This window comes from Rhipicephalus microplus, chromosome X, assembly GCF_043290135.1.
Source record: "Rhipicephalus microplus isolate Deutch F79 chromosome X, USDA_Rmic, whole genome shotgun sequence".
NCBI lineage: Eukaryota > Metazoa > Arthropoda > Arachnida > Ixodida > Ixodidae > Rhipicephalus > Rhipicephalus microplus.
In genome coordinates, this window is record NC_134710.1 from 24,971,047 (window position 1) to 24,998,657 (window position 27,611).

A 27,611-nucleotide genomic window follows, 5' to 3' on the forward strand; every position below is an offset into this window, starting at 1 on the left:
CTTCAGACGCCGTGCCGCGGGGTAATGCCTTTGTCTCAGCATACCGGGTCAAGTAATCGGTTGCCACTATAATCCATTTGTTACCAGTGGCCGACAAAGGGAAGGGTCCTAGAAGGTCCATTCCCACGAGGTCGAAAGGTGTCCGTGGTGGTGTAATAGGGTGGAGAAGGCCCGCAGGTTTCACGGGTGGCGTCTTGCGACGCTGGCACTCGCGGCAGCCTTGCACGTAGCGGTGTACACTGGTCGAAAGTCGTGGCCAATAGTACTGCTGGCGCACTCTGGCGAGAGTCCGCGAGTAGCCCAAGTGTCCCGACGTGGGCTCGTCATGGCACGCGAGGAGGATGTCATCCCGCATGTCGGCTGGTAAAACGAGGAGGAAGGCTTTGTTGCTACCTCGAGCATTTTTCTTGTAAAGAATGCCCCTCCTTAGACAAAAGGATGACAATTCGCGAGCGATGCGCCGAGGAGTGTGAGAATTTCGGCCTTCTAAGGAATCAATAATAGGGCGCAATTCCTGATCGGCTCTCTGTCTAGACATAAAGTCAGAATCACTGAGGGCTCCGAGAAAACCATCAGCATATTCCGAGTCCATATCAGGATGTCCCACGGGTGCTCGAGAAAGTGCGTCGGCATCTTCGTGCTTGCGCCCAGACCTATACACAATCATGATGTCAAACTCTTGCAAGCGCAAACTCCACCGAGCGAGACGACCAGACGGGTCACGGAGATTGGCCAGCCAACACAGCGAATGGTGATCGGTCACCACCTTGAAGGGACGGCCGTAGAGGTAAGGTCGAAACTTTGCCGTTGCCCACACGACTGCGAGGCATTCCTTCTCTGAAGTGGAGTAGTTGGCCTCGGCTCGAGAGAGAGTACGACTGGCGTAAGCTATGACATGTTCTACGCCGTTGTGCCGTTGTACAAGGACAGCGCCAAGTCCGACGTTGCTTGCATCCGTGTGAACTTCGGTATCAGCGTCCTCATCAAAATGCGCAAGAACAGGTGCCTCTTGCATTCGCTGCCGTAACTCTGTGAAAGCTGCTTCTTGCTCTGTAGTCCAGGCAAACGGTACATCATCTCGGGTGAGTCGCGTGAGCGGTTCGGCTATCGTCGAGAAGTTGGTAATGAATCGGCGATAATAAGCACACAAGCCGAGAAAACGCCGTACCGCTTTTTTGTCTGACGGCACAGGAAAGGTGGCGACTGCTGCAGTTTTTTCTGGGTCAGGCCGCACTCCATCCGCACTCACAACATGTCCCAGAAATTTCAGCTCATCGTAGCCGAAATGGCACTTCTGGGGTTTTAGCGTGAGTTCGGCCGAACGAATAGCTTCCAGAACCATTCTTAGACGCTTCAGATGTTCTTCGAAACTCTCGGCAAAGATGACCACATCATCAAGGTATACAAGGCAGCTTTGCCACTTCAAGCCAGCGAGGACGGTATCCATCATTCGCTGGAATGTTGCGGGAGCTGAACAGAGGCCGAAAGGAAGAACTCTGAATTCATAAAGCCCATCGGGAGTTACAAACGCTGTCTTCTCTCTGTCTCGCTCATCGACCTCTATCTGCCAATAGCCGCTCTTCAAATCTATCGATGAAAAATACTTCGCGTGTCGTAGCCTGTCGAGAGAATCATCAACCCGTGGAAGCGGGTAGACGTCTTTTTTGGTGACGCTATTGAGTTTCCTGTAGTCAACACAGAATCGCAGCGTTCCGTCTTTCTTCTTTACTAGAACGACTGGCGAGGACCACGGGCTGCTCGACGGTTGTATCACCCCGTCGTCAAGCATCTCCTTTACCTGCGTCTGTATAGTCTCGCGTTCTTTAGCCGAAACACGGTAAGGTTGCTGGCGGATTGGGCGAACATCATCGTCGGTAATAATTCGGTGCTTTATGAGGGGTGTTTGACCGACTCTAGATGAAGAGGCGAAGCAAGATTTAAATTCCTTCAGCAGGGTATGCAGTGCGGCCTTCTTCTCGTCCGAAAGCTTCGAACTGACGTCGATGTGGTCCAGAAACTTATCTCCATCAACCATTTCCTCGGATGCGAAGCACTCGGTGACATCCGCTACACGGTCTCCGAAGGCCACGGTGGTGCCGCGGAAAAGATGTCGGTGCTCGAAGTTAAAATTTGTGACGAGTATCTGCGACCGTCCGTCACGCACACGCAGAATGCTTCGCACTGCACACACACCTTGAAGCAGTAAAAGGGATACGTTGCTCTCGGCGACCACGTCACCGTCTTGGAGGTCTTCACAGGTGACTTCTACGAAAGCAGTCGCTCGGGGAGGCAACGTCACGCTTTCGTCGGCAACACGCAGCGCAGGTCTACGACAGCTATCAGCGCCTCGATCGGTTGCAAGTTGCGTCGAGAAAGTCACCATTCGCTCGCGGAGATTTATGATCGCGCCATTCTCTCGAAGGAAGTCCATTCCAAGGATGAGCTGACGAGAACAGTCGCGTAGTACGAGGCAGGTTACCACAAACGTTGACTCGCGTATTTCCACTCTTGCGGTACAGCGACCCAATGGAGTAATAACGTGGCCTCCAGCAGTGCGAATACGCGTCCCATTCCAAGGTGTCATCACTTTCTTAAGACTGGTTGCCAATTTTCCGCTCATAATAGAATAATCTGCACCTGTGTCCACCAATGCGCTGACCTGAAGACCGTCTATCAGCACGGGAATGTCGAGTGAGACTCGGCCACTGGGTTCAGACGCACAATCCGGCATTTCTCTCGCACTGCACTCAGACGTCAATTCAATGTCTGCAGCGTTTTGTGGAAGCGTCGATAGGAGGTCTTCCGCACTTTTAGTCCCAGCGACCTCGCCCCCGAAGGTCGCTGCCTTCAGTTTTCCCGACGAGGGCTTGGGGAACGTCCCCGTGCCATCGTACTGAGACGTGGTCCAATAGCTGCGGGTCGTCGTGGAGATGGAGACCGCGATTGACGCCGTGGGAAAGGCAGACGTTGCTGCGCGAGGTAGTCCTCAATTTCTCTTGGCCTCTGACCAACTAGGGGACGAGGCGAATGAATAGAGAAACCGCGCAGTCCAAGTTGTCGGTATGGACATTCCCGGTAGATGTGACCGGCTTCACCGCAATGGAAGCAGAGGGGTCTTCTATCCGACGTACGCCAAATATCGGACTTCCGCGGAGGGGCACGGCGACCGTCGATGTCCAAACCAGCATGCGCAGATTGAATTGAAACTGGCGGCATCGTCTGGATTGGGACTGCAGGGCTTGAGACCGGCATGGAAGTGCGCAGAGCTTCGGCATATGTGCGGTTCCCAACATCAGTGGACGCAGGAGGTGGTTCTAGATTTGTAACCGTTGGTTGAGGGCGACGGCTGTGAAGCACCTGCTGGACCTCGTCCCGAATAATATTGGTGATGCTGCTTACCTCCGGCTGTCTCGCCCCGTGTAGTTTCGCGATTTCCTCGCGGACGACGGAGCGGACGATTTCGCGAATCCACTCAATGCTGTTGCTCCCGAAGCTGGCGGAAAATTCAGTAGGTGATGCAGAATTCACTTGCCGGTTGAGTAGGGCTGACCGCTGATGAAGTACCCTCTCCATCGTAGTGGCTTCGGTCAGGAATTCTGCTACACTCTTCGGAGGACTCCGCACTAGACCAGCAAAAAGCTGCTCCTTCACGCCTCGCATCAGATAGCGTAGCTTTTTTTCTTCTGGCATTGCCGGATCCGCTCGCCTGAAAAGCTGCGTCATGTCCTCCACGTACATGGTGACGGTCTCATTAGGCATCTGGATGCGTGAATGCAATGCACGTTCAGCACGATCGCGGCGGTCGGGGCTCCGGTAGGTCTCCAAGAGGCGATGCTGGAACTCGCGCCAGGATGTCAAGACATCACTTCTGTTCATGAACCACGTTCGGGCGCCGTCTTTCAAACACGCGTAGACGTTGCGGAGTTTGGCGGCTTCGTCCCAGTAGTTGATCGCTGCGACGTGTTCGAACTCGCTCAGCCAGTCGTCCACATCCTCAAACAGCTCTCCGTGAAAGGGACTAGGCATCAGCGGGTTCTGGACAGTGCAATAAATTGGTGCCGACGACGTAGGAGTTTCCATGACGCCTTGAGGCGAAGTCATAGTCGCTCTATGGATAAGCTGTGCCGGTGTCTCTGGTGGTAGGCCTCGTTGGCGGCGGCTTGTTCTGTGAACTGGCGTGTCCACGGGCACAGGGCTTGTGTTCCGGCTCCTGGATGGGCTCTTGTGCATGGGGTGCGTCGTCAGTTGTCGTACCCAGCAGCTCCACCAATCTTGTCACCAATCTTGTCTCACTCAAGGAAACCTTCCGCAGAACTGCTCGTCAAGCTAGGACAAAAAGAAAAACTGCTCCAACCCAACCTCTTCGTCCTCTTCCACACGAAAACCACGCGAATTCATGCGGCATTAAAAAGCGGCTCAATCCCAACCTCTTCGTCCTCTTCCACACGAAAACCACGCGAATTCATGCGGCAATATAAAGAAACAAAAGGGGACGAAAAAATGACTTACCACCGGCAGGGACTGAACCTGCGACCGAACTTGCGAATTGGTCAGCTGCCAGCTCCTTATAAGATCACATGCTATGTGACGCCCATAAGCAAAAGAGTGTTCCACACTCGCCTTAATGGCAACAGACAGCACTGACGTACAATCCCAGGTTCAAATGCACATATATGCCCTATAAAGTCGGCGGGGCGATGACCGCCACCATAGTTCAGTGGTAGAGCATCGGACGTGTTATTCAAAGGTCGCAGGTTCATTCCCTGCCAGTGGCAAAATATCTCTTCGCCCACTTTTCTTTCTTCACATTTACATTACAACTACCTTTAATAACATCCCCTATACTTTCCTTGGCATGACTATCTGTTGCTTCTCAATAATATTGCGTCTTAACAAAAAAAAAACAAGCTTTTACATTTACACCTCTTCCTTTACTTTATTGCCGACTCTTTCGCTGCCATCTTGAATTGCAGTCCGCCATTAAACAAGCCCCCTCCTCTCCTCCAAATCTTGTTGGAGTCTCTCATAATCGTATCATGGTTTTGGGTGATTAAACCCCAAGAATTATTATATACAATAGTAAATGCTTAAGGGAGGCAAGGTCTTCCTATTGGTCTTATTCTCATGGCAATAGTAAGCTGCTCACTGCTGTCCCGCATTCGTTTGTGCAGGTTGCTGTTTGAAGTCACCTGAGTTAAATAAAAGCACTATTGGCCATATTAGGTGGATAGCAGTTAACTACAGGAATAATGTGCGAATCTGAACAAGACAGGTGCTCTTGTAATTGGCAAGCAGCACCAAGTGTCTGGCGCAAATTAAAGTTTGTTTTCGCTCAGTGGTTTCTGCATTAACTTTGCAGCTCTGGCAATCTTTTGCCACTTTACGACAAAACATTTTTATGATCAGAGCCGTCAACAATGTAACTAAGTCGTTATCCACATCAGTACTGATGCTTTGGCATAATAAAGCATGTGGAAATTTTTTTTCACCATTTGCCGACACTAAAGACAAATAGTTGTAATTGGTAAATTTTCTCTTATAACTACACATTAGGATAATTACAAACTCTATATTTGGTTCATAGTGAATCATATGGGGCAGCGCTAGAACAAATACAAGGACTAGAAAAGAAGTTCTAGCGCTGCCTCATATAATTCACTATGAACCCTAACCAACTAGCCCACCTTTTCGTTATTCTCCATATTTGTGTTCGAGTCCCGCCGCGGTGGTCTAGTGGCTAAGGTACTCGGCTGCTGACCCGCAGGTCGCAGGATCGAATCCCGGCTGTGGCGGCTGCATTCTGATGGAGGCGGAAATGTTCTAGGCCCGTGTGCTCAGATTTGGGCGCACGTTAAAGAACCCCAGGTGGTCTAAATTTCCCGAGCCCTCCACTACGGCGTCTCTCATAATCATATGGTGGTTTTGGGACAATAAACCCCAGATATCATCATCATCATCCATATTTGTGTTTGAGCAGTACGGCTCACCATTTTGAATCATCGTAAAACTTCATCTTATTGACTTCATCTTTTGGGGATTGATATAGTTCAATGGCTGCCTCCCTTTTGATATTGGTTGTCCGGAACGCTGTTTCTTCATCTCCGCAATATGTAATGTTACCCTTTCTCTGCTGCTCCCCACACATTCATAAATGTTATAAATACTACTGGTTGCATTACAATACTACTTAATTACATTACAATACATTACATTACTTTACATTACAATACTACTCATCCCAGTGATTATGGGAAGTTAGTTGCAAGTTCGTGATTTATAAAAGTACTGCATATCACTGTTTAGAAGAAAAAACTACTGTAAAACCGGAGTATAGGTAGAATTTCTCTTTAAAAAAAATGCGATGAAAAGTCGAGTTTCGTGTTATATACCAGTCATTAGCAGAAAAAAATGTGGAAGTCTTGCAGCACTAGGCAGCTAAGGTCGAAAACCTCCATTGCTATCACGAGCATCAGCAGCGGCGCCGTTTCGCTAGCTTAGGCAAGGCTTACAGTGTACTAGCAAGGGCATTTTGCTTCGGTTATCTTTGTCAGTCTGCTGTTTTCTTTTTTCTGTTTTCTTCAGAAATGAGTGGTAGTTGACAGCAGTTTACAACAGGCTTTAAGAAAAAAAGTTATCTAGTATGGCGGCACGATAGGAATTCGATGCATAGGAAAAAAGCGTCCGATACTGGAGGAGCCAAAAGCAGTGCATCGCATCCTGCAGCAACAAAAAAAAAAAAACTTTGTTTCATGGACGGACTGCAGTGCACCCCGAACTAGAAATGCTACTTGCCGAGTTAATCCGGGAGCGTGCGTGCAAGGTTGCTACCAGTTACAACGGAGTGCATCTGTGTGAAAGCTATCGAGATATGACTCTGGGCCATTATGGGTGCGCCGATTTATGAAATGGAAGGACTTTGTGCTGAGGCGGTGTACTTCCGTGTGCCAAAAAGGGTACAAAAATTTCGATAACAAGCTGCTCAAGTATCAGTGTTTTGTCATTGTGCTTTGTCAACAGCATTGCTACATGATGGGACTTATGGGCACCGCTGATGAAACGATTGAGCATGATCTGTTAAAGGAAGCGCACCGCCTGGTGCGACTCTATTCGGTTCCCCAGAAAACGCATCATTGTGTCCACTAGGTACGCGCAGCCATGGAGATATTCCGTGCTTGGGCAACACGAGTCTGATGTATTGAAACGCGGCTCACAAATTCGGTTTTCCTTGAGCGTTTACTCATACATGCCATTGCACGTTCATTCCCTATTTCTTAGACATGACCGATTGATTGATTGATATGTGGGATTTAACATCCTAAAACCACCATATGATTATGAGATACGCTGTAGTGGAGGGCTTTGGAAATTTCGACTACCTGGGGTTCTTTAACGTGCGCCCAAATCTGAGCACATGGGCCTACAACATTTCCACCTCTATCGGAAATGCAGCCGCCACGATCGAGTTTGACCTCTTAATTGCACAGCTGCCCACACAACAAGAGAAAGCGCCCAACTTCTGCAATGCATGTTGCAAGTTAATTTCTTTAATTGAAACGGCCAACTTCGCACACGCGCCCCGCTGCGGTGGTCTAGTGGCTAAGGTACTCGGCTGCTGACCCGCAGGGCGCGGGTTCGAATCCCGGCTGCGGCGGCTGCATTTCCGATGGAGGCGGAAATGTTGTAGGCCCGTGTACTCAGATTTGGGTGCACGTTAAAGAACCCCAGGTGGTCTAAATTTCCGGAGCCCTCCACTACGGCGTCTCTCATAATCATATAGTGGTTTTGGGACGTTAAACCCCACATATCAATCAACTTCGCACACGCACTTGCGAAATGCACCGCGGGCGACACAGAGCCCTTACGAGAAAGGCACAGCTGCAGGGGCAAATTTACCTGCCAAATCTGGTGGCAGTCTGGCAACACTGACCCTTTATCTGGCAACAGTATTATGAAAGGCCAAACAGAACATTGTCGGAATTCAAAGTTGGGGGGGGGGTCGACCTACATTTCGGTCTGACCTGTAGTCCGGTTTTTACAGCACCGCCACACCTGTCTTTATAGTTATTTCTCAATACTATATTCTCACTTGCTCACTCCAACATTTTTTTGTTATATTTGTCTTCGATATACACACTAAAGTTGCCGTTTTTCAGTTTTATTTTTCCCAACAGATTACAAGAATGAGTTTGATGCCAATTGGGGAAGATCTTCAAGACCTCCCACATTGTTTTTGATAACATTACCTGGAAGCTTTTAGCAAAAAAGGAAGAACCGGTAATGATTTCAGATATTTGGCAAATGATGTTAGGGGACATAAAATAATGTCAGGTAGTCAAAATTCTGTTAATTTATTGATGGCATCCCTCTCAGCTTACACAGCGTCTTTGGGATATGAAATCCTGTTATTGTAGTTTCATCAATGTTTTTAATGTGGGTGAGTATGACTTTCTGTGTACGTGCAGTGTTTATGAAGGGCATAATAAGTTGCCATTTTTACATTCTCTCTTGCTTTTCCACTCAGGGTTGTCAGTCTTCATGAGCCCTTTGTTGCGAGAAGTTCCTGTTGCTGTGCTGTTTGGAGTTTTCCTTTACATGGGGATCACTTCTATGATTGGAATACAACTATTTGAGCGCATGATTCTTTTCTTCAAGCCAACGAAACACTTCCCAAGTGTGCCTTACGCTCAAAAGGTATATCATAATTTTACCATCACTATCTGTGCAGTTATTTATATTGTTCTTTTTTTATTGCCAGGTGAAAGCTACCAAGATGCACCTCTACACTCTTCTGCAAGTGGTCTGCCTTATTGTACTTTGGGCGGTCAAGTCATCTTCACTAGCCTTGGCTTTCCCTTTTGTGCTGCTGCTTATGATTCCACTGCGGATTCAGCTGAAGTACTTTTTCACAGAAAAAGAATTGCAGTGTGTGAGTTATATTTTGTCCTAGAGGGTTCTTTTTTTTTTAGACAATAGAGATTTTATAACAGCAAGGCACCTGTCTTCGTTTCACACAAACTTTACTTCAGGGCAAAAAAATCTTGCTGCTGCTAAAGTTAACATTCAGATGGCTAATTAAAGAGGCGGTATAACACTATTCAACCCTCTCCGTTTTATTCGTGGGTTTTGTAGACTGAAGTACTGACAGACTAATGCAGCAATGATAACGGCACACGGTCTGAAGTTATTCGACTTAAAATATTCAAAATACAAGAACGAAAAAAGGCCGACCCTTAGCTCAATTTTCATAGGGTCACTTGACCTCATTTCACTCGCCCGTGACGTCAGAGGGCTGCCCCAATGAAATAAGCTGCAAGCGCCTACGTAGGGGAAGCTTGCTTTTTTTTTTCTTTTTAAAGTAATGTTCACCTCGTTGCCACAGTAACAAACGTGGGCAAAAATGCTGTAGGCCCGTATGCTCAGATTCGGGTGTACGTTAAAAAACCCCACGTAGTCGAAATTTTCGGAGCCCTCCACTACAGCATCTCTCATAATCGTATGGTGGTTTTGGGACGTTAAACCCCACATACAAGAACGTGAGCGGAAGCTACTGTGTCGAAGCGAGCTTTTTTCTTGTTTTTTACAACATTACAAGTCGCTTCCTTTTCTTATTCCGAAAAAAGGAACGTGTGGAATGAACAGGACAGGGAAGTACTGTTGACCCTTCGCGCGTTCGGTGAGCCGCCCGATGAACAACAATGGTGCACTGCACCCCTTCAACAACAGCCCACGTGCAGAAAGAGACAGCTCGCTAACTCTCAAAAGCAATAAGAGGGAAGAAAGAGAGGTCTTTCGTATGTGCATCCGACTCGCACAAGCCAAAAATCCAAAACTGGCAGCCAGCGTCTCTGTCGTGCTTTGTAGCCACAATAATCTTTTTTGTTGTGGCTGCGTCTGTTCAGGGTTCGATGAAAAAGCACAGAGAAGAAAAATGAAATAGATTAGTAACCTCGGTTTTGATGCTACACTGCGAATTCTTCTAACGTTACATTTATCCAATCATATGGTGGCAACCTTCCGGCGTCATTTCCGCCCGCAAAGTTCTGGCGAGTGCCAATACGTGATGATGCGGTTGGCAGCGATGTAGTGCATTATTGCGTGATTGAAATAATAAATCATTTCATATCAGCACTTAGACCTATGCTAAAATTCTCTGCAACTATCGGTCTATGCAAACCACAAATAAAAAATGGGTGCTTCAATAGTGTTGAAGGGCCCCTTCAAGGAAAGCTTGTTAATTAAATTTTTAATTATTAATTTGAGAACAGTTGGTTTAGAAGAGTTGTAGGTTGTCATAATATGTATATGACAAACTTCATTTTTTATAAATAAAAAAAATCACATGTGAATTGGCTTATTACCTATTCACAATTTTGATATTGAAACCAACAATGCCTGGTGTGCAGAAAAGGCAGTTGCTGTATTTCATCTGGTCGAAACTTCACGTCATATAAATTATCAAAATTGAGTGTAGGTGTATGTGTTTAGTGTTTCAGTCAGAGGCACAGGCTATTGCTTAAGATGTGTTCCACTACTGTACTGACACTGATTTTCTGTGGTATTAAAACTGGACAAATGATAAAATTTTTATGCAATCATTTCCTCCCAAAGTAAGTGTAAATATAAGGGATTATTTTCTTTGTTAGACACTATCAATGAGAACTAAGAGTGATGCCAAGGAAAGATTAGGGAATGTTATTAGAAGTAATTGTAACCTAAATGTGAACAAAGAAAAGTGGACAGAAATGTAACTTGGTGCCTGCCGCCAGGTAGTTATATTTCATCCACATTTTTTCTTCACATTTACATTACAATTACTTCCAACAACATCCTTTATACTTTCGTGGCATCATTGTCCATTCATTCTCATTGATATTTTCTAACAAACAAAACGAGCTCTTAAATTTACTCTTCAGTCACAGCAAGGATCTCATTTTGGCAGACTTGATGCCCTCAGGTATTATTTAAGGGATTATTGGTTAGCTGCCAGCTCCTAATAAGATCACGTGCTGCGCGACACCAACAGTTAAGAAAGAGTGTTCCACACTCACCGTAATGGTTACTGGCAGCGCTGACTGATACTCCCACGTTCAGATGCACATATATGCCCTATAAACTGGACGGAGGGATCAGTGCCACCGTAGCTCAGTGGTTGAGCAACGGATGCATTATTCGAAGGTTGCAGGTTTGGTCCCTGCAAGCGGCAAGTTATCTTTTCGTCCACTCTTTTTCTTCACATTTACATTACAACTACTTCTAATCACATCCCCCATACTTGCCTTGGCATCATTGTCTGTTGGTTCTCACTGATATTTCTGCCCAAAAGTTGCCAACATTTATTGTTAAAGCAGTGGTCATTCAAAACAAATAACAATGGTGTATTTTGAAGATACTTGCTTTTCTTGCCTGTTAATGTACAACTAAGTGAAATGCATGTCAATTGAAGCCCTACAAGCTGTCATGTGCATAAAAAATCGGACGAAATTGTGTGATAAAGCAAGTCAGTTCATTTTGTGCGACCAGTCAATGGTTCAGGAGATTAATGCAAACGACACTGACAGTATAAGAACAATGGGATGGGGGAAAGTTATGTCTATTGTCCGTTGCTTCCAAAAACTTTCAACTATCTTGCAATGTGAATGAGTAGAGACAGAAATACAAACATTAGTTGAACAGCATGCAGTCAACATGGTAAATTTTTCCAGTGTTTGCACACATTGGTACCGCGCCTGAAATAGTGTCTCGCATAAGAGATACCACTAGCAAATGATGCTTCTGGTTCTTTGTACCACTTGCTTAGTGCGATTGGCGTCTACTTGTTAATGTTGTCACTTGGAAAGGAAATACTCTTCACTGCTATCCTTTGCATATTGTTATGTGCTCTAAGCACATGCTTCAACAGTTTTTTTATGGTAGTGAATTTGTGCAACTTAGCCGAGGCATATCCAGATAACGAATGCAGCCTTACAGTAGGCAAAAAACTGTGAAGTGAGAGGACACATATATACAAATGCACTAGAGTATTATTTGACTGACTCAACACATTTTATTACACTTATGAATTTAAAACTTGTTACAAGCCAAGAAACCTTCATTTTAACTCTTTGCTTGACCCACCACTTTATCTGATGCAAATTTTTTTTTTTCAGCTGGATGGAGATGATGTAAGCCTGCAGTCTGATGAGGAAGATGATCCAGATTTTTATCAGCAGACATTGCTACCTAGTTAATGTCATTTTTTTTTTCACTCAACCGTTTTACTGTTTTAGTTATTTGCATGTCACGCACCATCTTTTCATAGCCTTGTACATAAACACATGGAGTTGCTGCCAATGAACCCATGTACCATAGCTCAAAGAGCCTACGATCTGATCAGTGTTCCAAGAACTCTCCCATGACAATACCTCCACTTGTCACCTGTTGAGTGTTGATATGCCATACTTACGCAGAGGCCTGTTACTTTTTCTGTTTTCACATTTGTGTAGTCTCAATTTTGTTGAATGCTGATATAGTGCTGTGGAATCTAATCAAAGTGCCATGGTGTCTGGAACTCAGTCCCATTTCCTGGTGGGAAGCAGCTGCTTTCTTTATATATATATATATACACACACACACGCACACATACATAGTATACTGTTGCCCTGTGTTGGAAGTTTAGTGTATACAATGGTAGTGTTTAACTATCGCCTGAACATGTTGGAGCTTGCTTGCTTGTTTGTGATGCGGAGGCCTTATCACTTTTTTCTGCATAACTGTTACCTGTGAAACCTGTAGCAATGAACTTGTTCTGCCTTTTTGTGATCATGCATGGAAAAAGAAAATGACTGTAAAGCTTTGTTCAGCTTCTTGTCCACTGATTCAGTGTACATGAGCACATTATATACATATATACACTTACATTAACTTTGTAACAATGCGATATCCTTATGAAATATAGCTTCAGAGGTCCAAAATGCTGTTTTTGGTGGTAGACTTGTGTTCAGTTAGAATCCACCAAGTTTAATGATGTAAGGAACATTTGCAGGGTCTTAAGAGAATAAAACAGCATTGTCAATGATGCTGATAGTGGCTGTTGAAAGTCAGTGCTGACGTTAGCCACCAAAACTGTTCATACGAACACTTTTTGTAGTTGTCACTTCAGGGGGTTGCTTTCATTCCTTGACAGTTGCAGGCCAGGTTCTTACGATCGCTGAAATGCACAAATCTGTGAGCAGTGACAACGTGGGTTCATTAAGGATTGGACTGCTGCAATGTGGATAATAGTGTTTATGCTTGAATGTGTGCAACAAGGACAAGCTATGGTATGCAAGCACATATGGCACAGCATTTATTTCAAGTTGCGCATGAAATGCATTGTTATTAGGAGGTAGAAACCGCACACAATATTTTTGTTTAAAGTGGTGATAGTGTGACTGTCTTCACCACCTATATAATTTAATTATTTGATGTACCTTGCAGAAAGGGTTTTTGCTTTTGTGGAAAACTATCCCTTGTTGCTCGATCTGTTTACTGCCATTGCTGTTTTGCAATGGACCTGTATAGCTCTTCAGATCAATGTTTTCCTATTATACATTATGCCTGATGAATGTTCATGAAAGCTGGCACTGCTGTACTTATGCAGTGCAACACTTTGCTACATCATAAATGCAATGTTGATATTTAACTATTTTTGCATTGTTTTAATAAAAATATGACATTACCTTTGTTTCCCTAACTCGTTCATACAGTGTAACTTTCAGCATTTGCTTTGGACTAAACATTTCAGACAGACAGACCACAGCTGTATCAACAATGCTAAGCTTCTCAGCTTTGTTAAAAAAGCTACTGACGAGGTACGAATTTGCAGGCCCATGCTACTAATGCTCTTTAATGACAATTTTAATAACGTGCCAAAACTTGAGAGCACTGTTCCACTGGATGAGTCCTTCCCTTCAACCAACACCTCCTCTATTTTATCAGTGCCAGCCAGATGCGCCCGATCCAGCTGTTTACCACCCTTTTCTTTAGCCCATCCCTGCACTAGCACATCGCCTAGCCTTTGCGTGTGCTTTGCCGTCATGGAGAAAAGAGCCCCCTCATGCAGTGCCTCACGAGCTACGAAAGGAGGAGCACGAAGGAACAAAAAAAAATTGTAGTGGGAAACACGCCTATTGCATCTCCAGTGGAAAGGGCTCGGAAGCACATCTGGCGCAACCAGCGTGACCCCTCATGCAGCGTCGCATCATGACCATTCCCTGAACTAAGGCTGACCAACTGCTCCCGTTGATTAGCGGGAGTTTGCACTGGCATTGAAAGAAATAAAGGAAGCATTGCTTCAAACTAGATGGCTACTCTGGAATCTGCGTGGGATAACTTGGGCTAGGGGGATTTCCATGGGTGCCCACTTATTTTCATGGGTATGTATCCTTCGAACATGGAGCAATAGGAATAAAAACGTGGCTATTTGCAGTGACAATGTAAATCTTATAACGAGAGCGGCATCTGGCAGTAGACAACAATATTGCCTCTGTTCCAGTTACCAAGGCAACTACTCGCATGTGTTGCTTCCGTTCAGCCACTTGCCACGGTGGGATCTGTTAGCATGTACTATACTTGCTCCGACTGGAGTTTAACCATGTATATAACCTCGCTCCATACCCTCACTTCTCCAAAAGAATAAGAAGAATGATCAGCCTGTGCAGCAGATGGCTCACTGTAGAACTTTCAACATCAAAAACATGGTTTGTGGCCCCAGGCCTTTATACTGATCGCCAGCCCAAATTAGATGTTGGTGATGGCAACTTGCAAACATTCAAACTCGGCCAAGCATAAAGTGCATCCAAGGCGGCCTAGACATCTAAATGTAGATTATCCCGAAGATAGCTAGTTGTACCATTACAACTAAAATGTGTAGTACTATGTGAAAATAGAGCCAATGAGACCACAGGAGCATGCTCCCAAGTACCAAAAGAAAGGGGCATCATTGGTGCAAAGAGCATATTTTTATATTAATTCAGCTGACATATGCTTACATCACTCAGCTATGAAATAAGGTATATTCAAATTGGGAAATCATACATATTTGCATCCTTCAAAAACTGAGTACAGTGAATAACAAAAAAAAAAAAAAAGGTTTGAAATTCAAGTCTTTTCACAACACTCTGAAAATCCTGAGCAGCCATAGAAAATACTTCTACCGGCATAGGTCGGCACTTTGAGAAACTACTCGCTCACCACAATTTTTTCAGCCTTCACCCTCATGTTCATACTCACGTCTACTCCCACTCACAGGCCCTCACTCACGTTCATACTCACGCCTGCTCACACTCACTCCTACTCACGTTCATACTCACTCCTTCTCAGACTCAAAGTACTCACTCACGTTCATACTCACTCCTACTCACACTTATGAGCACTCACTCACGTTCAAACTCACTTCTACTCACACTGAAAGTACTCATTCACGTTCATACTCACTCTTACTCATACTCATGAGTACTCACTCACGTTCATACTCACTTATACTCAAGAGTACTCACTCCCGTTCATACTCACGACTACTCACACTCTTAGAGAAACACGGACTGCTGGGAGAGTTGGTAATTCATCTTAACTGAGGTGCGTGAAAAATTGAAGTGCAAAAGGAAGACACCTCGAGACAGAGCACCCTGTCCAGGTGTCTCCTTTTTGTACCTCAATTTCTCATGCACCTCGATTAAGACTCATAGTTACTCACTCACCTTCATACTCACGCCTGCTCAAGATCATAGGCCCTCACTCATCTCTGCACTAACATAAGAATTCACCTTCATACTTAAGCCCACCCATACTCAGGCGCACTCACTCGCGTACTTTTACATTCACATAATCATCATCATCACAACAGGACAAAGGCCTCTCCCCTGTTCCGCCAGTCAACTCGGTCCTTTGCTTGCTGTTGCCACTTCATACCCGCTAACTTCCCAATCTCATCTGCCCACCAAACTTTGTCTCCCCTTTTCCCGCTTTCCTTCTCTTGGAATCTATAAAATAACCGGCAGAAAACGAGAGTAATGAACAACAACCTCAAAAGAAAACAGTGCTTCGAGATAGGTGGCAGTGCACTTGAAGTTGGAAAAGGTATATACGTCTACTTAGGACAGGTAGTACCTGCGGAGCCGAGCCACGAGACTGAAGAAGAATAAGAGTGGGGTGGAGAAGATTCGGCAAGCATTCTCAGCTCATGACAGGTAGATTGTCACTATCTCCTTAAGACGAAGGTATATAACAGCTGTATCTTGCCGGTACTTAACTACTGAGCAGAAACCTGGAGGCTTACAAAAAGGGTTCAGCTTAAATTGAGGACGACGCAGAGAGCGATGAAAAGGAAAATAGTAGTTGTAACCTTAAGAGTCAAGAAGATAGCCGAGTGGATCAGGGAACGAACCGGGGTTAAGGGTATCACAGTTGAGATCAAGAAGAAGAAATGGACATGGGCCGCGCATGTAGCGCGTAGGCAAGATAACAGCTGGTCATTAAGCATAACTGACCGGATTTCCAGAGAAAGCAAACGGGTTAGGTGGAAACAGTAAGTTAGGTGGGCAGATGAGATTAGGAAGTTCGCCGGTACATAATGGCAGCAGCAAGCACAGGACCGAGTTGAGTGGTGGATCATGGGAGAGGCCTTTGTCCTGCAGTGAACATTGTCAGGCCGATGATGAATATTAACATTGAGGTAGCGTTACGTGTACTCAGGTTACTAAAGAAACGATCGAGCTGAACAATTGTCGCTTTCTTTAAGGGTCGGTAGGCTCCACAAACAGGCAATGACTCAGCGCAATTACGACGCACCTGTACATTCATTTGTGTGCCATGACGCGTAGGAGACGCTGAGACATCGTTTAGAATCTCAGTAATATGTTACAAGCACTCAAAACACGCTTTCGTAGGCGCGCGAAATAGAGACGCTCTCGACAGTTTCAGTATACTACACGGCCGCCGCTATGATTACCCGCCAGAACCCAAGACGTTGCCATGCCATCCGGCTCGGCCGCTTCGTTCGTTCCACTGCCCATAGCCCCTTCTGACTGCACTAGCGGGACAGGCGGGCGCCGGGCCTCGGCCACCACGGCCGCCCGGCCACTGGTAGGTGTTCTGTGGTCCGGCACGACCGTCGAGACGGCGCCTCCCCTCTCTGCCTCGCCTTCAGATGGAATGCGTTGCGTACGGCAGTTTTGCATTCGAGAAATTGTGCACATCTTCAGAGATGTTTTCCTTCCTCTGTGGATCGCGCTCACATGGAGACTTCGTTTGTTCCGTGCCGGCACTGACGATTGCAGGGGGCCTTATTTATGGATCTGCGGACGCGGTTAACGTTTATTGGCAGTGTGCGTACGCAGGGTTATCGCGGACAGCCTAATGAAACGGTAATTAACGAGTTGCATTATGTGTGTTTTTGTACTAGCCCGCATTATGTGAATGATAGAATAAATTATCAAGGGTGATTGGGCGCTTATTGCACATTGTGTCTGCACTGCTGAAGGCATAATAAGCCGCCGAAAAGTGAAGCGAGGGTATAGATTGAAACTGCGATGCGAACAAGGTCCGATTACGCTATTGCATACTATACCATTGACGGCGAAGCTCAATCGTCCTCCAAGCTTTCCTTTTTTTTTCTTGATGGGGCACTGAGAAGGCGAAGTTTGTACACAGATTCGCACTTGAGAGGTCATGAGATCACTTAAGGTTTTCGTTCAAGGCAACCTTCACTTGAGGGACAACGCAGAGATAGAAACTGGAAAATCGCTGCACACAATGTGCGTCGGGCACACAATGTGCTTTCTCTCGCGGGCCATTTCAGCGTTTTTTTTTTGTCGTTTGCGCAGTGCATTTCTTTTTTCTGAACCGGCTCGCGCGGGGATTTTTGTTAAAGGGCTTCTCAAGACCTTGTTGTTTTATATGTATTATCAGCGTGTTGCGTAGACTGAAGGCGCAAGAGGTAAGTGCAGGATGAACGGTATATATAGGGACAGGCAGTTCAAAGTTATTCAGCCTAGAAAATTCAAATTACAATAAAATAGACGTCTACCCTCAACTCCATTTGTTGCGCAGTCACCTCGCCCCCCCCCCCCCCCCCATCTGATGTAGGACGGCTCCCCCAGTTTCCAAACTAGCTGAAGGCTTTTACGTACAGGAAGCTTGCATGCCATAGTGCCCGTTATTTCCAACGTATTGAGGACGCCGTTGCGATGGTTATGAATATTCATCACATTCATAGTAACTAACTCATGTTCCTACTCGTTGCTACTCACACTCACAGCAATTCACTCACCTTCGCAGTCAAGTCTACTCACACTCGTGAGTACTCACCCACGTTTGTACTTACTCCTACTCACATTCATGAGCTCTCACTCACTCCTAATCACACTCATAAATACTCACTCACGTTCATACTAACGAATACTCACACTCATCAGTACTCACTCATGTTTAAATGCACTTCTACTCACACTCGTGAGTACTCACTCACGTTCATACTCCTACTCACACTCACAAGCTCTCACTCATTCCTACTCACACTGGTGAATACTCACTCACCTTCATACTCACGGATACTCACACTGATGAGTACTCACTCACGTTCAAATTCACATCTACTCACACTCATGAGTACTCACTCACGTTCAAACTCACTCATACATACTCACACTCAAAGTACTCGCTCACGTTCATACTCACTCTTACTCACACTCACAATACTCACTCACAATCATACTCCATTCTACTCACGCTCAGAGTAGTCACTCACGTTCATACTCACTCCTATTAACACTCAGAATACTCATTCACGTTCATACTCACTCCTACTCACACTCATGAGCACCCACTCACGTTCATACTCACTTCTACTCACACTGAAAGTACTCATTCACGTCCATACTCACTCTTACTCATACTCATAAGTACTCGCTCACGTTCTACTCACTCCTACTCATACTCATCAGTACTCACTCATACTCACACTCACCACATTCAAATGAGTATGAATGAGTGTGAGTGAGTGTACTCATGAGTATGCCGAGCTATGTCTACCAGCAATATTACTACCTTGTGGGAAGGCAAACTACGCAAGAAAGACAAGTTCACAGCAACGATGGCAACTTTTTCAAAAGTCCACATTCTTGCTTTCTTTTATTGTTTCTTTTCTTGCACTGCAAAACTGCTACAACATCTCCCAGAAACTTTTTGACCAATGGCTTTCAATGGCTTTGTGCCACAAAGAAAGAGATTCAGTGACTCAACAGAATAACTAACTGTTTTTCCCAGGATAATGCGACAAACCAGCCAAGCAACAGAGGCAATTCATAGGGGGAAGGGTGCCCATAGTTCCGTGAAGACATTTTCACTTGTTTTCCCCGTTGGTGAATAGACTTTTTTTCATCACACTGCATATTCCAAGAGGGTACTGCAGAGGACATGGTGTCCTTGATGCCAAGCAGATGTTTCAGAGATGCTGGGGCGCCGCCATTTGGGACTTTGCAGAGGCTTCTTCACGAACTCCTGAAAGTTTCGCACATTGTTATATAAAATGTCTTCACATGCTGTTGTGAAATAATACTTTCATTAAAAATTGAACAGTATTACACAACTGCAGAAAATTTGCTCTGAAATTCAGTATATTAAACCAGGTTTTGGAAGATACTCTGCATCATTGTTGAAATTGCCCTGCTTTACTTCACAAAACTTCTTTCCTGCCCTACGTTTCACCCTATGCCTCAAAATAGCATGGTGTAACATTAAAAAAGGTACAGACTAGACTTCACTGTACTACATGCGTGTAGTGGCACTGAATACGGTAGCTACTTCGAAAATTGGTTTGAAAAAATTTCAATGAGAGAATAAGAGACAGGAAAAACAAGATTATGGAAAGACCGTGGTCTTCAAGATATATTATACATAAAAAAAAAAGAACTAAGAGACTTGCCAGCAAGTGTATGGCTGGCAGTGTAGACAATATTGTGCAAAGAACGTTACGCGAGACGTCAGAGAGACAGAAAAAATATGTAGATAGCAGCGATGAAAAGGAAACGGGCAATGAGTAACTATTGAAAGCGTAAATACGTAATAAGCAAGGGTACACTTTATGGTAATTCCAGGGGATGTGGTGGTTTTCTGTTTGAAGCGAGGTTTGGTGTACATACCAAGATTCAGTGAAAATAAATGCATATGCACAGAGATGGTAAAAAAGAAATCCTTGGGCTATAGGCACAAGATTAGAAAGGTAAACAGTTCAGTGACAGAAATAAGTAAAAGATTGCTGAGAGATTGGTGGCAGAAAAGTAGGCAGATAAAAACACACACACAAAGAGATAAACTATTGCTAACCGGTGAATTTATAAGCCATTTTTATACGATAAAAAGCTCAATTCACCTGGACAAGATTATGCTGTAACATAATAATACAGTCGATCCCGGATATATATTGGCTATATCGAATGCTGCGCCGTACCGAAGCCCAAAAAGTGCATTTTTTCTAGCAAATAGTGATCAATTTTCAGCCGCATTCTAACAAGTTCCGATCCCTTTTCACGTGCAGGTGACGAAAAAGCGGTGTTATTCTATCACGCTGATCTGAATCGTTGGACGACGCTCGCAAGTGTACCGGTATGTTTGATGCGCAATCGGCAGGTCTTAATGTGCGGGCATAGTGTTTTTCAAAAAGACCGGTTGGTGAGGACACCAAAATGAGAATGCGAAGTGACTCTCTCGTTGCAATGTTCGCATTCCCTTCCTTGTTTTCTTCCTTGTTCCTTGTCACAATGGCATGAGAGCCTGAAAAGCATGGCCTTCGAGATATAAAACCTCATATATTTTTTTTAATTGTTTTTGGTCTCGGAGGCTACACTTTTTTTTTTAGCTTTTGATATCAAAGCAGCTGAGAGCAGCGGCTTCCAGTTACAAAGCCACAAGTGCCATCGATATCGCCAACATATCGATGGTGAGAACTCTGCATGGTTTTCGGCACCTTGTGGACTCCTGTACTTCTCGCCTCGTTCCTCATAAATCCTTATTCGGGAGCTGAGCAGAACGTTGACTCGCACGTAGTGATAAAAAGTATGAGTGGCGTTAGGAGCGACGTGAAGCACCGTTGTAAACTTTTGTTGCAGACCAGGTGACGACTTCAAATGCATCATGACTGCTGACAACGTCGAAGGGTGCCACAGTGAGTTCTGCGGCTTATCAGCGGCCATACATCATCATCATCATCAGCCTGACTACGTCCACTGCAGGACAAAGGCCTCTCCCATGTTTCGCCAGTTAACTCGGTCCTGTGCTTGCTGCTGCCAATTTACACCCGCAAACTTCTTAATCTCATCTGCCCACCTAACCTTCAGTCTCCCCCTAACCCGCTTGCCTTCTCTGAAAATCCAGTCAGTTACCCTTAATTACCAGCGGTTATCCTGTCTACGCGCTACATGCCCGGCCTATGTCCATTTCCTTTCCTTGATTTCAGCTATAATATTCTTAACCCTCATTTGTTCCCTAATCCACTCTGCTCTCTTCTTGTCTTTTAAGGTTACACCTACCATTTTTCTTTCCATTGCTCGCTGCGTCGTCCTCAATTTAAGCTGGACCCTCTTTGTAAGTCTCCAGGTTTCTGCTCCGTAGCTAAGTACCGGCAAGATGCAGCTGTTATATACCTTCCTCTTGTGAGATAGTGGCAATCCACCTGTCAATTTGAGAGTGCTTGCCAAATGTGCTCCACCCCATTCTTATTCTTCTAGTTACTTCGATCTCGTGGTTTGGCTCCGCGGTTATTACCTGCCCTAAGTAGACATAGTCTTTTACAACTTGAAGTGCACTATTACCTATCTCGAAGCGCTGCTCTTTTCCGAGGTTGTTGTACATTACTTTCGTTTTCTGCAGATTAATGTTAAGACCCACCTTTCTGCTCTCCTTGTCGAACTCCGTAATCATGAGTTACAGTTCGTCCCCTGAGTTACTCAGCAATGCAATGTCATCGGCGAAGCGCAGGTGAAGCGGCCATACAAGGCAGCTTCATATTAATGGGAGATGCGACTCGGAAAAAAGTTGTGTTGATCTATAGTCTAGGGCAATGTAATTAGTTCTATAGTAAGTTGCATAGTTTGTTTTGGACAAAATTTTTAAGCCACTATACTTTTATAGTTCTGAGCCATTATAGCTGTTGCTGATAAATATCTCTACTCTATTATGTCATGTCTTTAACAGTGCTTTTATTAACGGGATCTTTAATGATACAACGAGAATTGCTAAAGTAAGTGTACTGCATAAGGGGCCCTCATAAATGACCTAAAAAAAAACTATCGACCAATATCTGTACTTTCCCTTTTTTTCAAAAGTGCTGGAACATCTCCTTAAGTGCCGACTTAGTTCCTCGATGATACTTATGCCCTTGCAGATCAGCAGTTTGGCTTCCATAAACATAGATCTACAGAAACAGCTCTTGTTGAAGTGCAAGAATTCTTAGAAATTTAGAGAACAAGCTGTACACTTCTGGTCTCTTCCTAGACCTCAGAAAAGCTTTCATTAGATTAAATACACCATCTTCTTTATAAACTAGAGTACTAGAATTCGTGGGGTTGCTCTCAGCTTGATTCCAAACTACTTAAACTATCGATTACGATACACATGTTATAATGGCTTTTGTTCACAGATGAAAGAAATAACCCTTAAAGTCCCACAAGGATCAATATTAGGTCCTCTTTTTTTTATGTTATATATATGATATTTTTATTATTCCACTAACTCCTTAATGATGTGTGGGGTTTAACGTCCCAAAACACTACACGATTATGGGAGACGGCATAGTGAAAGGCTCTGGAAATTCTGACCACCTGGGTTTCTTAAACACTGTAGTGCCCACTGTATCAAATTTGGTACATTAAATATAATACCTCACTAAAGCTACTAAAAGCTACTATAGGTGTCATCATAAGCAGCTATTGCAGATTTGACATGTTATGAAAACAATGACTTGTGTACTATAATGATAGTAATTAAATATTTCTAATTATTACTAATGAACTTACACATCAAACAAAATTTCAGTCATATTTTTCTTAAAATGAACTGTACAAGAAGAGTGAAAACAGTCGGCATTTTCTTGTAATTTTTCTGAAGGCATAACTCTTTGTGGAAATTACAGGATTAACGTGCACCCAAATATGAGCACACGGGCCTACAGCACTTTCACCTCCATCGAAAATGACCCGCGACCTGCGGGTCAGCAGCCGAGTACTTCAGCCACTAGACCACCGCAGCAGGGCGCTGTATTCTGACAACAGAAGTTTATTTCTGGTAACATGGTAACAGTCTATGTGGGACGCTGACTGTAGCTAATAAGTGGCTCGATGAAATTTATATTTGATTCTGAGCAACTACAGTTGAATGTCAGTAAAGCCAAATATGTTGTTTTTACGCCTGTAATTAAGCCTGACGAGGGCAGTGGTGACAAACCTGTGCCAACCTGCGCCAATTAGAATTACTGCAACATGTGCGCAGTAAAAACTTGTACATGTACAATTACTTGTACATGTGCGCTGTAGCATTTGTGTACTAGTTGTGCTGCTGTAAAAGCACAGAATTAGCCAATCAATTATTGTGACTTCAATCTGCTGGCAGCAGTGCCTTTTCTGATAATGGCAAAGAACGAAGGTGATCTGGCAACTACTGAACGGTGCGCTAGTATGACTTAAATATTTATGACAAAAAGCCTACATGTGTGGCGTAATGCTGCCTACTGTACGCTTTTAATATCCGGCAACTACCTGATAGCGCTGACGCACTGATCGCTGCCACCTCATCGTTGTGTGGGACCGTGTTCAGCGTGCGCTGCTTTACAGAAACGAAAAGAGCTAGTTATTGCGGAGTTAAGCGTTGCGAATCGCGGGCACCGAGAGAGCAAGTGTAGCACACCCTTTCATGAGGTGGCAGCTTAAACACGCCTCCATTCGCTGTCGGGACCGATATAGCATCACTTGCAGAAAGCTCGCATTGTCGCATTAACGCAACAGGCTTCTCCCTGTATCTGTGCACGGTCTGAAGCGGAGTGGATGCAAGTAGCTCGGCACGGTGTGTACGCCAAGTAGGCAAAGCCCTGCACGCACTGGCCAGTAGACGATCGGCTCCCTGCACCTATACCACTTTTCAAGAAAAAAAAAAAAAGTGCGAGTTTTCGCTGACAGGCAGATCGGGCTACACATCTATCGCGAACAGCCGATTATGTGCATTTTGTCGCTATGCCAGTCGCTGCGTCGGCTGTGTATCCTGGGCCCCACAGTAGTTTCGAACTGCTCTTTGGTGTTCCCCCCCTCCCTCCCTATCATATTACTATATGGGGTTGACTGTGCGCCCCTTCTCCTCTTATGTCAATGTATGGAGCTCGCTTTTCACCCCCCCCCTCCCCTACAGGGTGCACGCCTATGACCAAATACCAATTTGCATTTTTTACGTTCGCCATCACCGCTAAAAAAGGAATATTAGAGAGTTTTCGAATGGCATACTGCAAAGCATTGCACTGTAATCACTGCCACTGCACATGCATCATAATACTAACCGCCATAAGCATTTGCGGTCCTCCTGTAAAAAATCCAAAATAGCGTGCAGCCCGCAAAGCCCCTTTGCGGTGACAGAGGACAACGCTATTCGAAAACTCATATGGCGCCCATATGCAAACGCTACGCCCGCTAACTTAAAGGGACACTAAATTTATGTTGGAGTGAAAGCTCAATGTATCAAAATACCTAAAACGGCAATATTATCAACAGTGCCCTACTTACCAAGAAATTAAGGTAAATGCACAAGAACACAAGCGCCGCAGTAGGACATTTTCAAAATGATCTCAATGACATCAGAGGGACCGCCTACAATTAACCACTAGTGATGGATCTAACTGCACTAAATAAAGAACCTTTAAAATGCTGCTTGTTCATTTCTGTTTGATTCATGAAAAAACAAAAACAAAAAAACACCGGACGTTACTATGGGGAATGGCGCAAGTGGCTGCAAAATTCAATGTTCGCGTGGTTGCACGGTACAGGTAGTGTCATTTAGTGGGCCGCAGTTGAAACAAAAAACATCTGCAATCTCGAAGCCGATGGCGGGAAATCGATCAATAGCTATTGTTGATGCTGTGGCTCCCGCTGCTTTCGGTCTGCTGCTACCAGCGCAGTAAAGCCGGGCAACATTGTGCACGGCAACAGTGACGCGAGTTGGTTCAGTCGGTTCGCTTCTTGAGGCGGGTAATTTGAAGTGCACTAACCAGATGTGGGCCACTAAAACATGATTTTATTTCAAAATAAGCCCTTCCTTGGCACAAAAGTAACACTACGAGGTTTCTAGACCACCATTTCAACAATCGACGTCGACTCAATAGCTTCCTTTAGTGTCCCTTTAACGTACGCTATTCAGAAACTTCCTATTGCCTAAAGTGGCCGCCACGAAGCCATTTCTTTCTTTTTGCCAATGTTCAGAAACGGTTGGAATTCTCGAACGATCGCCCGATGGCACGCAGTGGTGACACCAAAGAGCATTTCGAAACTACTGCGGAGTTCGGGATACAAGCAAAGAAGCGACTGACATAGCGACGATACAGATATAATTGACTGTCTGCAACAAATGTGTATCACGATCTGCTAATTAGCAAAAACAGACAGTTTCTTTTAGATGCTGTACGGTCGCAAGGAGTCGATTGTCTGCTGGCTAGTTGTATGCAGCACTTCACCTACTTGATCTACACATCCCACGGAGCCGCTTGCGCCCACTCCGCTTCAGACCATGCACACATGCGGCGAGAAGCCTGTTGCATTAACGCGACGATGCACGATTATGGCAAACGATGCTCTGGCGGTCCTCGCAGTGGACGGAAACGCATTTGGGCTGTCGCCGCATGAAAGCATGAGCTACACTATCTCGGTGCCCGCAGTCCACAACGCTCAACACTCCACAACAGTGAGCTGCTTTCGTTTCTGCAAAGTGGTGCCCGCTGAACACTGTACTGCCCAACAATTTAGGCGGCAGCGATCGGCGCCCAAATGCTGTCAGGTAGTCGCCAGCTATTAAAATAGTACAGCAGGCTTAAAGGGCCAATAAACAGGCTCCGACTTTTTTTTACACTCCCGATACAAGCTCGGCAATTTGTGGATTACACTGCAGCGATCACATTTTCTGAATATTACACCGCTGCACGCCGCGCAGAGCCTCTATTTTGAAAAACAATTCCCGCGCATCTTTTCTACGCCTGACCGACCCCCTTGCACGCGCAGTGATGTCAACTCGGCGATCGGTGACGTGACATAGCACGCAGCTCGCCGATTGGTCTAAATCAGGTGTGAAAAAACAGTAGTGAGGTTAACGTCAGTTCCTGTTCCCACTCACAGCTCAAAACTGCCCCTTGTTTCTTGGGACTGCGGTGAAAAAACCAGCCTCGCAGTTGTCGCGTGCCCATGTGCACTCCTAGCTCAACTACAGGGCCCATGCGCACGTATGAACGTACTTTGCCCTTGACATGAGCAACACGGGTCAAAAGTGTTGCTCTGTCGTCAGCTGCATATCGAGCAACTGGGCAGCGGAGAAGCATCGACACCAGGTGCCTCGCGATGGGGCCCTGCACGCTGCATGGCTGAGGCGGATCGGTCATCCAGCTACGTACGTCGGAGACCTGATCGTTTGTGGTCGACACTTCGCACATGACGCTTACACGGTAGACCCACGGCTGGTGCGGCAAACGGTAAACAAACAACCACGCTTCGCAGGAAGCAGAAGTGCGTGTCAACTGATGGAGTTCACCGATGACGTTAATCGCTGACGTGGTGTCACGTTGCCAAAGTGGGCGGAGTCACGACGATGGGCTACGCCTTCCCCTTCATGAAAAGGAGAAGGGGGGGCGAGGCAGCGCGAAAATTTGAAACCAGCTAAGACCGATGTTCTAACCTCTGTAACTTTCTTAATATAGCACGCATTCGCAAAATTCTTGCGGCAGCATGTTCGCTAGAAAAAACTGCACATATATCTCTTTTTAAAAATTTTTGGACCTCGGGTCTGTTTACTGGCCCTTTAAAGCGGCACTACTCTACACACATAAGCTCTTCGTCGGCGATAAGTCATACTGGCGCGCTTTTAGGTAGTTGCCACATCGCCGCAATCACGCTGACGTTGGAATAATTGATCGGCCAATTTCGTGCTTTTGCAGCGGCGCAAGTGTACGCAAATACAGCAAAGCAAATGCAGCAGCACAAGCGTACAAGATGGCGACCTTCATGTAATATTCGCTCACGATGCGTGCTGTCAACATTACTTCCGGTTCCAAAACCACCTAGTGGTGCAGCAATGGCGCAAATTAGACAAAAAAAATTCACAGCATATCAACGGGGTGAATGATGATGAGTGGGCGAAGCTCCTGAGGGGAAATCATCGGTAAAACCGTGACTGCTCAGTGAAAGTTAGCCCACTACATCATAAAGAAAGACGTGAGAAACACTGTGTGTGTATATGTACGGCAGGGTCCTCGCGTCGTTGCCGTGACACTTGGGCCTCCCGTTCTCAAACGCTGGGATCTTGGCGGCGGCGTCGCGCAGCCAGACGACACGCTTCGGCCTCCCGCTCTCGTACGGCAG

General features: G+C 45.3%; 2 protein-coding genes across 9 annotated transcripts in view; one reads left to right on the top strand and one right to left on the bottom strand.

Moving 5' to 3' along the window:
• Nucleotides 1-13,696, top strand: part of Ae2 (anion exchange protein Ae2) — a 289,588-nt gene extending 275,892 nt beyond the window's left edge. For all 7 annotated transcript variants that reach the window (XM_075881985.1, XM_075881984.1, XM_075881990.1 and 4 more), the window contains 3 exons: nucleotides 8,522-8,691; nucleotides 8,756-8,926; nucleotides 12,147-13,696. In XM_075881985.1, coding sequence (XP_075738100.1) covers nucleotides 8,522-8,691; nucleotides 8,756-8,926; nucleotides 12,147-12,227 — 422 coding nt within the window. In that variant the 3' untranslated portion in view covers nucleotides 12,228-13,696. The remainder of the gene's footprint in view (nucleotides 1-8,521; nucleotides 8,692-8,755; nucleotides 8,927-12,146) is intronic.
• A 5,420-nt stretch (nucleotides 13,697-19,116) lies between these two features.
• The window catches only part of Grasp65 (Golgi reassembly-stacking protein 2), an 80,015-nt gene continuing 71,520 nt past the window's right edge, over nucleotides 19,117-27,611 (bottom strand). For both annotated transcript variants that reach the window (XM_037426683.2, XM_075881991.1), the window contains exon 10: nucleotides 19,117-19,515. In XM_037426683.2, coding sequence (XP_037282580.1) covers nucleotides 19,460-19,515 — 56 coding nt within the window. In that variant the 3' untranslated portion in view covers nucleotides 19,117-19,459. The remainder of the gene's footprint in view (nucleotides 19,516-27,611) is intronic.